This window comes from Odocoileus virginianus, chromosome 21 (assembly GCF_023699985.2).
Source record: "Odocoileus virginianus isolate 20LAN1187 ecotype Illinois chromosome 21, Ovbor_1.2, whole genome shotgun sequence".
Taxonomy (NCBI): Eukaryota; Metazoa; Chordata; class Mammalia; order Artiodactyla; family Cervidae; genus Odocoileus; species Odocoileus virginianus.
This window is the reverse complement of record NC_069694.1, coordinates 41401715-41415505: the sequence shown is the minus strand read 5'-3', so window position 1 is coordinate 41415505 and position 13791 is coordinate 41401715. Positions and strand designations below refer to the sequence as shown.

Sequence of the window (13791 nt, the reverse complement as noted above, 5' to 3'; positions counted from 1 at the left end):
TTTGGTTTAAAAATGAGAAGTGGTCATTTAAAAATAACTTTTTTTTTCATTTTTATTAGTTGGAGGCTAATTACTTTACAGTATTGTAGTGGTTTTTGTCATACATTGACATGAATCAGCCATGAATTTACATGTATTCCCCATCCCAATCCCCCCTCCCACCTCCCTTTTTAATAGACCCTAAGAAGAGGGATGAAAACCTGATAAGAGGTGGCTGTAGATTATTTGGGAACTAAAGCAGATTTTAGGAATAATAGAAATTTGGCTTATTATTTCTTGCCATGTCCAGAATAAACTTAGAAGTTTAGAGTATAAGAGGTAAAGAAAAATGTAAATTAATTAAGATGTTCTGCGGTACATTTGAAGAGACCCAGGTTTTCATATTTGCAAGTATATAGAGTAAGTCATTAGACCAACTCTTGTTGATCTTGTTTTACTAAATAATAATTGGTCATAATTAGAATTATAAATTGCTTACTATTAAAATAGGAGTTTCTACAGTTTTTAAGAGTCAAAAAAGTCCTTTTTAAAAATATTTAAAATACTCACCATTGATTTTAATTACTTTTATCTGTAAAGACTTCATTCTAATCTATGTAAATTTATTATAAATTCTGAAATAAGAAAATTTAAAATAATATGGTTCTACTGGACAGACTTTCCAGAAAAAGATTTCTACATCAGAACTCCAACAGATTAGTCGTGATCCAGTTTAAATAACTTTGATACGTTCCTTCTAGCTAACTTAAGGAACTATTTCCTCTTTGTCCACTTATTGCTTGTAAGTAGGGCTGCTCAACATGTAACCAATCCGCTTAAGCCAGCTACCAACTGCTTATGCACACCTTATAAATTGGGTAACAGCTTGGGCTCAGCGCTCTCTGACCCCGTACCACTGCGTTGGACGTGCGACGGGAGCCCTGACTCGAGTCAGCAATAAACTTCCCTTTTTTTTGGCGAAAAAAAAAAAAAGTAGGGCTGCTCATCTAATTTTCCATATTCACAGTAATAATGTGAATTTAGTTATGAGATTTGGTGGTTTCTTACACTCATAAAATTGTATGAAAGTATATTTCTTTTTATTTATTTATTTATTTTAATTGAAGGCTAATTACTTTACAATATTGTGGTGGTTTTTGCCATACACTGACATGAATCAGCCATGGGTGTACATGTGTTCCCCATCCTGAACCCCCCTCCAACCTCCCTCCCCATCCCATCCCTCTGGGTCATCCCAGTGCACCAGCTATCAGTACCCTGCATCAAACCTGGACTGGCGATCTGTTTCACATATGATAATATACAAGTTTCAATGCTATTATCTCAAATCATCCCACCTTTGCCTAGAAAGATGGTAATGATGAACCTATATGCGAGACAGCAAAAGAGACACAGATGTAAAGAACAGACTTTTTTGGACTCTGGGGGAAGGTATAGTTCTTAAAAAACTTTTTGTTTTACTTCAGATCCTCAGAGCTGATGAACATGAAGAAACTAAGGAAACCATCTTGCCAGAAACAGAGGAAACAAAATCACAGATAGAAGAGAAGGTTTTTTGTCCTTCACTGAATAGAGCTATTACAAGTGGTATGTGAAATGAGAAATGTGGATTTGATAAATATTAGAATATAAGCCAATGAAGTGAAGTGAAAGTCAGTCTTGTCCAACTCTTGGCGACCCCATGGACCGTAGCCTGCCAGGCTCCTCTGTCCATGGGGATTCTCCAGGTAAGAATACTGGAGTGGGTTGCCATTTCCTTCTCCAATAAGCCAACAAAGCCACTGCTTAATCTATATACTCCAAATCAAATGAGCAGCTCTATTTATAAGCAATATGTGGACAAAGAGGAAATAGTTCCTTGAATGTGTCAAAAATAATAACTGCTTAACAGATTTATATTTTAGTGTTTGTCATGACTGTTTATGTCAAATTTTGGAAATTAGAAACAATTAATAGATTTTTATTTAAAACCTACTTTTGACATTTAGTTTTAAGGTAACTAGAAGGAACATTATACTTCTGGCAATATTAATGTTCTTATTAAACTTTAGCCCCAAATTTTCAAACAGCTGTTGCCTTTAAAAGTTGTATAAAACTTAGCTTCCCTACTAAAATTTTAGAGCATTTCAGTGTCACCAAATATTTATAAAAGGTTAACATCCCAGATACTTCTAGTTTCTGGTCTAACATCATCACTCTATCCTAACAACAAAGAGCTGAACAAATTGAAAATTCAACAAATGAACTCTTCTTAGTTCCATCCAAGAACTGAGGTCACAGGGCAAATAACTGCCCCCAAAATTAGGGATAGTCAGATTGATACAGATAGGAGGAGCGAAAATGTGTTTAGAATCAAACCCCATAGCCACCAAAAACACTCAGAGGGCTCAGACAAACCTTGTGCACACCAGGAACCAGAGACCCCACAGAGACTGAGACAGAACTGTGTTTGAGCGTCTCCTGTGGAGGTACGGGTCAGCAGTGGCCTTCCACAGGGGCAGGGGCTCTGGGTGCAGCAGACCTGGGTATGGCAATAAGCCCCCTTGGAGGAGGTCATCATTAACCCCACCATAGAGCTGCCAGAACTTACATAGGACTAGGAAACCAACTCTTGGCGGGCACAAACAGAAACTTCTGTGCACCAGGACCCAGGAGAAAGGAGCAGTGACCCCACAAGAGACTGACCCAGACTTGCCCGTGAGTGTCCAGGAGTCTCCTGTGGTGGTGTGCGTTGGTGGTGGCCTGCTGCAGGGCTGGGGCACTGAGCATAGCAGTGCATGCATGGGACCTTTTGAAGGAGGTCGCCATTATCTTCATTTCCGCCACCATAGTTTGGCCTTTGGTAAATAACAGGGAACACAGCCCCACCCATCAATAGAAAATTGGATTAAAGATTTACTGAACTTGGCCCCACCCAGCAGAACAGGACCCAGTTCCCCCCTTAGTCACTCTCTCCCATCAGGAAGCTTCCATAAGCCTTTTATCCTTCTCCATCAGAGGGCAGAGAATGGAAACCACAATCACAGGAAACTAACCAATCTAATCACATGGACCACAGCCTTGTCTAACTCAATGAAACTATGAGCCATGCCATGTAGGGCCACCCAAGATGGATGGATCACGGTGGAGAGTTCTGACAAAACATGGTCCACTGGAGAAGGAAATGGCAAACCACTTCAGTATTCTTGCCTTGAGAACTCCATGAACAGTACTGAAAAGGTAAAAAGATAGGACACTGAAAGATGAACTCCCGAGGTCGGTAGGTGCCCAATACGCAACTGGAGATCAGTGGAGAAATAACTCCAGAAAGAATGAAGAGACGGAGCCAAAGCAAAAACAACACCCAGTTGTGGATGTGACTGGTGATGGAAGTAAAGTGTGATGCTGTAAAGAGTAATACTGCATAGGAACCTGGAATGTTAGGTCCATGAATCAAGGCAAATTGGAAGTGGTTGAACTGGAGATGGCAAGAGTGAACATCAACATTTTAGGAATCAGCAAACTAAAATGGACTGAAAGGGGTGAATTTAACTCAGATGACCATTATATCTACTACTGTAGGCAAGAATCCTTTAGAAGAAACGGAGTACTCATCATAGTCAACAATAGTCTGAAATGCAGTACTTGGATTCTTTTCAAAAACTACAGAATGATCTCTGTCTCCAAGGCAAACCATTCAATATCACAGTAATCCAAGTCTGTGCCTCAACCAGTAATGCTGAAGAAACTGAAGTTAAACGGTTCTATGAAGACCTCCAAGAACTTCTAGAACTAACACCCAAAAAAGATGTCCTTTTCATTATCAATTCAGTTCAGTCGCTCAGTCATGTGCGACTCTTTGCAACCCCATGAATTGCAGCACGCCAGGCCTCCCGGTCCATCATCAACTCCTGGAGTTAATTCAAACTCATGCCCATCCAGTCAGTGATGCCATCCAGCCATCTCATCCTCTGTCGCCCCCTTCTCCTCCTGCCCCCAATCCCTCCCATCATCAGGGTCTTTTCCAATGAGTCAACTCTTGACATGAGGTGGTCAAAGTATTGGAGTTTCAGCTTCAGCCTCAGTCCTTCCAATGAACACCCAGGACTGATCTTCTTTAGGATGGACTGGTTGGATCTCCTTGCAGCCCAAGGAACTCTCAAGACTCCTCTCCAACACCACAGTTCAAAAGCATCAATTTTTAGGTGCTCAGCTTTCTTCACAGTCCAGCTCTCACATCCATACATGACCACTGGGAAAACCATAGCCCTGACTAGACGGACCTTTGTTGGCAAAGTAATGTCTCTGCTTTTTAATATGCTGTCTAGGTTGGTCATGACTTTCCTTCCAAGGAGTAAGCGTCTTTTAATATCATGGCTGCAGTCACCATCTGCAGTGATTTTGGAGCCCCAAAAAATAAAGTCAGCCACTGTTTCCACTGTTTCCCCATCTATTTCCCATGACGTGATGGGACCAGATACCATGATCTTAGTTTTCTGAATGTTAAGCTTTAAGGCAACTTTTTCACTCTCCTTTTTCACTTTCATCAAGAGGCTTTTTAGTTCCTCTTCACTTTCTGCCATAAGGGTGGTGTCATCTGCATATCTGAGGTTATTGATATTTCTCATGGCAATCTTGATTCCAGCTTGTGGTTCTTCCAGCCCAGCGTTTCTCATGATGTACTCTGCATATAAGTTAAATAAACAGGGTGACAATATACAGCCTTGACATACTCCTTTTCCTGTTTGGAACCAGTCTGCTGTTCCATGTCCAGTTCTAACTGTTGCTTCCTGACCTGCATACAGGTTTCTCAAGGGGCATATCAGGTGGTCTGGTATTCCCATATCTTTCAGAATTTTCCACAGTTTATTGTGATCCACACAGTCGAAGGCTTTGGCCTAGTCAATAAAGCAGAAATAGATGTTTTTCTGGAACTCTTGCTTTTTCAATGATCCAGTGGATTGGCAATTGGATCTCTGGTTCCTCTGCCTTTTCTAAAACCAGCTTGAACATCTGGAAGTTCTCAGTTCACATATTGCTGAAGCCTGGCTTGGAGAATTTTGAGCATTACTTTACTAGCATGTGAGATGAGTGCAATTGTGCAGTAGTTTGAGCATTCTTTGGGACTGCCTTTCTTAGGGATTAGAATGAAAACTGACCTTTTCCAGCCCTGTGGTCACTGTTAACTTTTCCAAATTTGCTGGCATATTGAGTGCAGCACTTTAACAGCATCATCTTTCAGGATTTGAAATAGCTCAACTACAATTCCATCACATCCACTAGCTTTGTTCATAGTGATGCTTTCTAACGCCCACTTGACTTCACATTCCAGAATGTCTGGCTCTAGGTGAGTGATCCATCATTGTGATTAGCTGGATCATGAAGATCTTTTTTGTACAGTTCTTCTGTGTATTCTTGCCACCTCTTCTTAACATCTTCTGCTTCTGTTAGGTCCATACCATTTCTGTCCTTTATTGAACCCATCTTTGCCTGAAATGTTCCCTTGGTATCTCTGATTTTCTTGAAGAGATCTCTAGTCTTTCCCATTCTATTGTTTTCCTCTATTTCTTTGCACTGATCGCTGAGGAAGGCTTTCTTATCTCTCCCTGCTATTCTTTGGAACTCTGCATCCAATGGGAAGATCTTTCATTTTCTCCTTTGCTTTTCGCTTCTCTTCTTTTCACAGCTATTTGTAAGACCTCCTGAGACAACCATTTTGCCTTTCTGCATTTCTTTTCCATGGGGATGGTCTTGATCCCTGTCTCCTGTACAATGTCATGAACCTCCGTCCATAGTTCATCAGGCTCTCTGTCTATCAGATCTAGTCCCTTAAATCTATTTCTCACTTCCACTGTATAGTCATAAGGGATTTGTTTTAGGTCATACCTGAGTGGTCTAGTGGTTTTCCCTACTTTCTTCAGTTTAAGTCTGAATTTGGCAATAAGGAGTTCGTGATCTGAGCCACAGTCAGCTCCTGGTCTTGTTTTTGCTGACTGTATAGAGCTTCTCCATCTTTGGCTGGAAAGAATATAATCAATCTGGTTTCGGTGTTGACCATCTGGTGATGTCCATGTGTAGAGTCTTCTCTTGTGTTGTTGGAAGAGGATGTTTGCTATGACCAGTGCGTTCTCTTGGCAGAACTTTTCATTATAGGAGACTGGAATACAAAAGTACAAAGTCAAGAATTACCTGGAGTAACAGGCAAATTTGGCCTTGGAGTAAAGAATGAAGCAGGGCAAAGGCTAATAGAGCAGGGATCAAGACCATCCCTAAGGAAAAGAAATGCAAAAAGGCAAAATGGTTGTCTCAGGAGGTCTTACAAATAGCTGTGAAAAGAAGAGAAGCAAAAAGCAAAGGAGAACACGAACGATATTCCCATTTGGATGCAGAGTTCCAAAGAATAGCCAGGAGAGATAAGAAAGCCTTCCTCAGTGATCAGTGCAAAGAAATAGAGGAAAACAACAGAATGGGAAAGACTAGAGATCTCTTCAAGAAAATTAGAGATACCAAGAGAACATTTCATGCAAAGATGGGTTCAATAAAGGACAGAATGGTATGGATCTAACAGAAGCAGAAGATGTTAAGAAAAGGTGGCAAGAATACACAGAGGAACTGTACAAAAAAGATCTTTATGACCCAGATAATCATGATGGTATGATCACCAACCTAGAGCCAGACATTCTGGAATGCAAAGTCAAGTGGGTCTTAGGAAGCATCACTATGAACAAAGCTAGTGGATGTGATGGAATTACAGTTGAGCTATTTCAAATGCTAAAAGATGATGCTGTGAAAGTGCTGCAATCAAATTTGGAAAACTCAGCAGTGGCCACAGGACTGGTCAGTTTTCATTCCAATCCCAAAGAAAGGCAATGCCAAAGAATGTTCAAACTACCACACAGTTGTACTCATCTCACACACTATTAAAGTAATGCTCAAAATTCTCCAAGCCAGTCTTCAACATTATGTGAATCATGAACTTCTAGATATTCAAGCTGGATTTAGAAAAGGAAGAGGAACCAGAGGTCAAATTGAATCATCAAAAAAGCAAGAGAGTTCCAGAAAAACATCTACATCTGATTTACTGACTATGCCAATGCCTTTGATTATGTGGACCACAACAAACTGTGGAAAATTCTGAAAGAGATGGGAATACCAGACCACCTGACCTGCCTCTTGAGAAATCTGTATGCAGGTCAGGAAGCAACAGTTAGAACTGGATATGGAACAACAGACTGGTTCCAAATAGGAAAAGGAGTACGTCAAGGCTGTATATTGTCACCCTGTTTATTTAACTTATATGTAGAGTACATCATGAGAAATGCTGGGTTGGATGAAGCACAAGCTGGAATCAAGATTGCCATGAGAAATATCAATAACCTCAGATATGCAGATGACACCACCCTTATGACAGAAAGCAAAGAAGAACTCAAGAGCCTCTTGATGGAAGTGAAAGAGGAGAGTGAAAAAGTTGGCTTAAAGCTCAACATTCAGAAAACTAAGATCATAGCATCGGTCTCATCACTTCATGGCAAATAGATGGGGAACAGTGGAAACAGTGGCTGACTTTATTTTCTTGGGCTCCAAAATCACTGCAGATGGTGATTGCAGCCATGATATTAAATTTTCTTGGGCTCCAAAATCACTGCAGATGGTGATTGCAGCCATGATATTAAAAGACGCTTACTCCTTGGAAGAAAAGTTACGACCAACCTAGACAGCATATTAAAAAGCAGAGACATTACTTTGCCAACAAAGGTCCGTCTAGTCAGGGCTATGGTTTTTCCAATAGTCATGTATGGATGTGAGAGTTGGACTGTAAAGAAAGCTGAGCACTGAAGAAGTGATTTTTTTGAACTGTGGTGTTGGAGAAGACTCTTGAGAGTCCCTTGGACTGCAAGGAGATCCAACCAGTCCATCCTAAAGGAGATCAGTCCTGAATATTCATTGGAAGGACTGATGTTGAAGGTGCCATTCCAATACTTTGGCCACCTGATGTTCCGAAGAGCTAACTCATTTGAAAGGACCCCGATGCTGGGAAAGATTGAGGGCAGGAGGAGATAGGGACAACAGAGGATGAGATGGTTGGATCACATCACTGACTCAATGGACATGAGTTTGAGTAAGCTCTGGGAGTTGGTGATGGATAGAGAGCCCTGGCGTGCTGTAGCCCATGGGGTTGCAAAGAGTCGGACATGACTGAGCAACTGAACTGAACTGAAGTTGATACAGAGAATCATAATTTAACAGAACAGAAACCTCTCTAGGTGAGGGTAGGAAAACATAAAATATAATTAACAAATTAGCCAGAGGCTCAATGTGGGCAAGTCTGAGAGTTAATGACTCCAAGGGTAGCCCAGTTGTGGCGTTGGGGGGATATTCTTATGTGAATTTTACCTCCAAGATCTTTCTGTCAAGAGGAGAGAAAAGGTAATTACTTTCAGCAATAGAGCATTCTGTGCTTAACAAGAACTGCCCTCAGAGAAATTATTTTATCAGATTATAACCTCTAGGGACTTCTATTAGTCTAACCAACTGATAAGAAAAATACCCAACTTCAGTCCTTTCTAGCCATCCCACACAACCTAAGGGGATGAGAAAAGAAAAAAAAAAAAAAAAACCCTGAGGAGCACTTGTGAAATTTCTAGCCCAGGAGGCACAGGCTCACTAAAAGCCTGAGGCCTAATCATAGGACTAGAGAACTCTTCTTCTTCCCCTACTACTTATCACCATGTTACCAGAGGTCCTTTTATATAGGACATCATATTCCCCTTTAAACAAAAATATATAGCATGTATTAAAAAGCACAGAACACAGTTGGAAGAGACAGAGAAAGCATCAGAACCAGACCCTGATATGCTAAGGGTGTTGGCATTTTCAGACCATGAATTTAAAACAACTCTGACTAATACACTAAGGGCTCCAATAGAAAGGTAGACAACATGCAAGAAAAGATGGGTAATACAAACAGAGAGATGGAGATTCTAAGAATTGAAACAAATGCTAGAAACTAAAAACACTAACAAATGCGTGCCTTCAATTGGTTCATTAGGAGATTATACACAGCTGAGGAAAGAATCCCTGACCTTCGGGATTTGTCAGTAGAAACTTTCAAAACTGGTAAGCAGAGAAAAAATTGGGGAACAAAATACAAATATCCAAGAACAATGGGACAACTACAGAAGATGTGACATATGGGTAATAGGAATGCCAGAAAGAAAACAACAGAAGAGATATTTGAGGTAATAATGACTGAGAATTTCCTCCAAATTAATGTCAAATGGCAAACCATAGATTCAGGAAGCTTGAGTACATGAAGCAGAATAAGTTATTTTTAAAAAACTTCAAAAACAATACTTAACTGTGTAGTATACTCAAAGTGGAGAAAATGAAAGATAGAGAAAACATCTTGAAAGAAGCTAGAGGAAAAAACACCTTATGTATAGAGAAACAAAGATAAAAGTTACATCCAGTATATTCTCAGAAACTATGCAAGCAAAAAGAGAGTGAAATATTTAAAGTATTGAGACAAAACACACACACACATCAGCTGTATTCTATGAAATTATCCTTCAAAAGTGAAAGAGAAATAAAGGCTTTCTCAGATTAAAATATTGAGAGAATTTGTTGCCAGTATACCTGCCTTGCAAAAGTTTTAAAAGTTTTTCATAGAGAAGCAAATGAAATAGGTCAGAAACTCAGATGTACAAAAGTAGTATTCATAGCATCTTCACCAGGAGTAGTTTCCATCTTAAGAACCGCACCCCCACCCCCGCTTTTTTCTTTCTTTCTTTCTTTCTTTTTTTTTTTTTTTGCTCATTCATAAGGAGCAACTCATCTGTTCAAGCTTTATCAGGAAATTGTAGCAATTCCTTAACATCTTCAGGCTCTACTTCTGGCTCTCTTGCTGTTTCCACCACATCTGCAGTTCCTTTCCCCACTAAAGTCTTGAACCTCTCAGTCATCCATTTAAAGCTATGATCAAAAAAAAAATAAAAATAAAGCTATGATCAACTTCTTCCAAACTCCTGTGAATGTTAATATGTTGACCTTTTCCAGTGAATTATGAATGTTCTTAATGGCATCTAGAATGGTGAATCCTTTTTAGAAATAGAAGCTTTTCAATTTACTTTGCCCAGATCCATCAGAGAAATCACTATCAATGGCATCAATAAAATGTGTTTCTTAAATAAGAAGATTTGAAAAGAGAAATTACTCCTTGATACATGAGCTGCAGAATGGATGTTGAGTTAGCAGGCATGAAAACATTGTATCTCTCCAATCGAGCTCTTGGGTGACCATTTGCATTGTCAATGGGCAGTAATATTTTGAAATCTTTTCTGAGCAGTTGGTCTTAACAGTGGGCTTAAAATGTTGAGTAAACAAAAAACTGTTGTAAACAAATGTGCTGTCATCCAGGCCTTGTTGTTCAAGTTAGATTTAGCATCATTCTTAAGGGCCCTAGGACTTTTGGAATGATAAATGAAAATTGGCTTCAACATAAGGTCACCAGCTTATTAGCCCTTAAGTTAGTCCTGTCCTTTGAAGCTAGGTATTGACTTCTCCTCTTTAACCATGAAAGTGCTAGATGGTATCTTCTTCCAATAGAAGACTGTTTTATCTACACTGTAAATCTGTTGTTTTATTTAGTCATTGTCATTTAATTATTTTAGCTCTATAGTCCACATAACTTGTAGCAGCTTCTATATCAGCATTACCTTGCACTTAGATGTGATGGAGACAGTATCTTTCCTTAAAAGTCATGAACAAACCTCTACTAGCTTCAAAATTTTCTTCTGCAGCTTTCTCATCTCTTTCAGCTTTCATAGACTTGGAAAGAGATAGGGTCTTGCTCTAGATTAAGTTTTGGTTTATGGGAATGTTGTGGCTGGCTTGAGGGCTCCCAGGTGGCACAGTGGTAAAGAATCTGTCTGCCAATGCAGGAGGTACAAGAGACACAGTTTCAATTCCTGGGTCTGGAAGATCCCCTGGAGTAGGAAATGGCAACCCGCTGCAGTATTCTTACCTGGAAAATTCCATGGACAGAGGAGACTGGCGGGCTACAGTCCATGGGGCTGCAAAGAGTTGGACAGGACTAAGCATAGACACACACACACACGTGACTGGTTTCATCTTCTATCCAGACCACTAAAACTTTCTCCATATAATCAATATGGTTGTTTAATTTCCTTATCATTGGCGTGTTTACTGGAGTAGCCCTTTTAATTTCCTTCAAGAACCTTTCCTTTGCATTTAGCAGTTGGCTAACTGGTAAAAGAGGCCCATATCATGGGCCTTCATGGGTTAGGCTTTCAACATGCCTTCTTCTCTAAGCTTAATCATTTCTAACTTTTGATTTAAAATGGGAGACCTGTGACTCTTCTTTTCACTTGAGTACTTGGAGATTATTGTAGAGTTATTTAGTTGGCCTAATTTCAGTAATGTTGTGTCTCAGAATAGGGAGACTCAAGAAGCCCCACGTTCTGGGATATACAATGCACCTTAATAAACTTAAAAATCATACAATGTATGCTCTCAGACCACAGTAGACTTAAAGTATAATTTTTTAACAGAAAGGCAGATGGAAAATCCCCAGATACTTGGAGATTAACCAATAGCATGTGTTCTAAATAACACATGAGTCAAAAAAGAAACCTCATGAGACATTTCTGAATATTTTGAGCTAAATTACAGTTAAGCTATAACTTACCAAAGTTTGCGGGATACACTGAAAACAGTGCTAAGAAGGAAAACTATAGCATTTAATGTATGTATTAGAAAAGAAGAAAAATCTAAAAATCCATCATCTAAGCTTCCACCTTGTTGCTGTTTAATTGCTAAGTCATGTCCAATTCTTTGCAACCCCATGGATTGTAACCCATCAGGCTTCTCTGTCCATGGGATTTCCCAGGCAGGAATGCTGGAGTGGGTTGCCATTTCCTTCTCCAGAGGATCTTCCCAACCCAGGGATCAAACCCCGCGTCTCCTACATTGGCAGGCAGGTTCTTTACCACTGAGCCACCAGAGAATCAAGCCTCCACCTTAGGAGAGTAGAAAAAGAAGCAAAGTAAATTTAAGGTAAGCAAAAGAAAAGAAATAATAAAAATTAAAGAAGGTATCAATACAATTAAAAACAAGAAATAGAGAAAATCAATGAAACAAAAAGTTTGTTCTTTGAAAAGATCAGTAAAATTGATTGCCTTTCACTAGGCTAAGAAAAAGGAAAGTGAGTGAAGTCACTCAATTGTGTCTGACTCTTTGTGACCCCATGGACTGTACCCTACCAGGCTCCTCTGTCTGTGGGATTTTCCAGGCAAGAATACTGGAGTGGGTTGCCATTTCCTTTTCCAAAGAAAAAAGAAAACACAATCACTAATACCAGAGAGATGGAACATCACTATAGATCCTATGGGCATTGAAAGGTTAATAAAGGAATACTATAGACAGCTTTGTGTCCACAAATCTGATAATTTAGAAAAAGTAGACCAATGCCTTTGAAGGACACGTTTGCCAAAATGCACACAGAAAGAAACAGGTAATCAGAATAAGACTATGTCAGTTAAAGAAATTGAATCAACAATTAGTAACCTCCCCAAACAGTATCAGGCTCAGATGATTTCACTGGTGAATTCTACTGAACATTTAAGGAAGACATTATACCTATTTTCTACAGTCTTTTCCAGAATATAGAAGCAGAGGGAAGCTTGCCAACTCATGAATCTAGCAGTACTCTCCTACCAAAACCAAAGATATTACAGGAAAAAAAAAAAACAACCACACTGTAGACCAGTACCTCTGATGAACATAGATGCAGAAATTCTCAATGATGTAATTCTCTACATTAACAAATAGAGCTCAGCAACATATAAAAACATGCTTCACAACCATGTGGGATTTATCCTAGGTATGCACGTTTGGCTTACATTTGAAAATGACTTAATGTAATCCATCACATCAAAAAGATAAAGAAGAAAAATCACACGATCATATCAATAGATGCGGGAAAAGCATTTGACAAAATCCAGCATTCATTCATGATAAAGACTTTCAGCAAATTACAGAGGAGAACTTCCTCAATTTGACAAAGAACAGTCGACTAAAAATCTACAGCTGCCATCATAATTAATCTTGAGAAAACAGCTTTCCCTGTAAGAATGCCCTTTCATCACTCCTTTTCAATATTGTATTGGAAGTCCTAGCTAATACAGTAAGACAAGAAAAGCGTTAAAAGGATATACAAGGCATACAGATTGGGAAAGAAGAAATAATACAGCCTTTGTTCACAGATGCCATGATCATCTGTGTAGAAAATCCAAAGAATCAAGGGAAAAAACTGTAACAACTAAATAACGAGTGTAATAAGATTGCAGGATACGAGGTTAATATGCAAAATTCAGGTTTTTTCCCCTAATTACCAACAATGAATTTGAAGTGAAAAACATACCACCATTTACACTAGTACTCCCCAAAATGAAATACCTTCATATGAGTCTTAACAAAATATATATGTATAATAGCTACATGAGAAAAACTGTAAAATTCTGAAGAAAGAATTTAAAGAAAAAGTTAAATGTATAGATTTTCCATGTTCATGGAGGACTCAATATTGTCAAGATGTTAGCTCATCTCAACTTGATCTATAGATTCAATGTAATTCTAGTCAAAATTCCCACATGTTGTTTCATGGATATCAACAGGCTCATTCTAAAATTTATATAGATACGCAAAAGACAAAGAATAATTAGCTCAGTATTGAAGGAGAAAAATTAAAAATTGGAGAACAGACCCTACTCAACAAGACTTACTATAAACCTG

The 13791-nt window shown here is 39.1% G+C and overlaps 1 protein-coding gene across 19 annotated transcripts in view; it reads left to right on the top strand.

Moving 5' to 3' along the window:
- Positions 1-13791, top strand: part of SLC9B1 (solute carrier family 9 member B1) — a 75227-nt gene that overhangs the window by 22454 nt on the left and 38982 nt on the right. For 17 of the 19 annotated variants that reach the window (XR_011482525.1, XM_070452215.1, XM_070452214.1 and 14 more), the window contains one exon: positions 1467-1587. The exons of 1 other annotated variant lie outside the window; for it this stretch is intronic. Coding sequence is in view for 17 of the 18 variants with exons in the window: in XM_070452215.1 (XP_070308316.1) it covers positions 1467-1587 (121 nt within the window). In the remaining variant the exon portion in view is untranslated. One more of the 19 variants, XM_070452213.1, reaches the window with a different exon arrangement.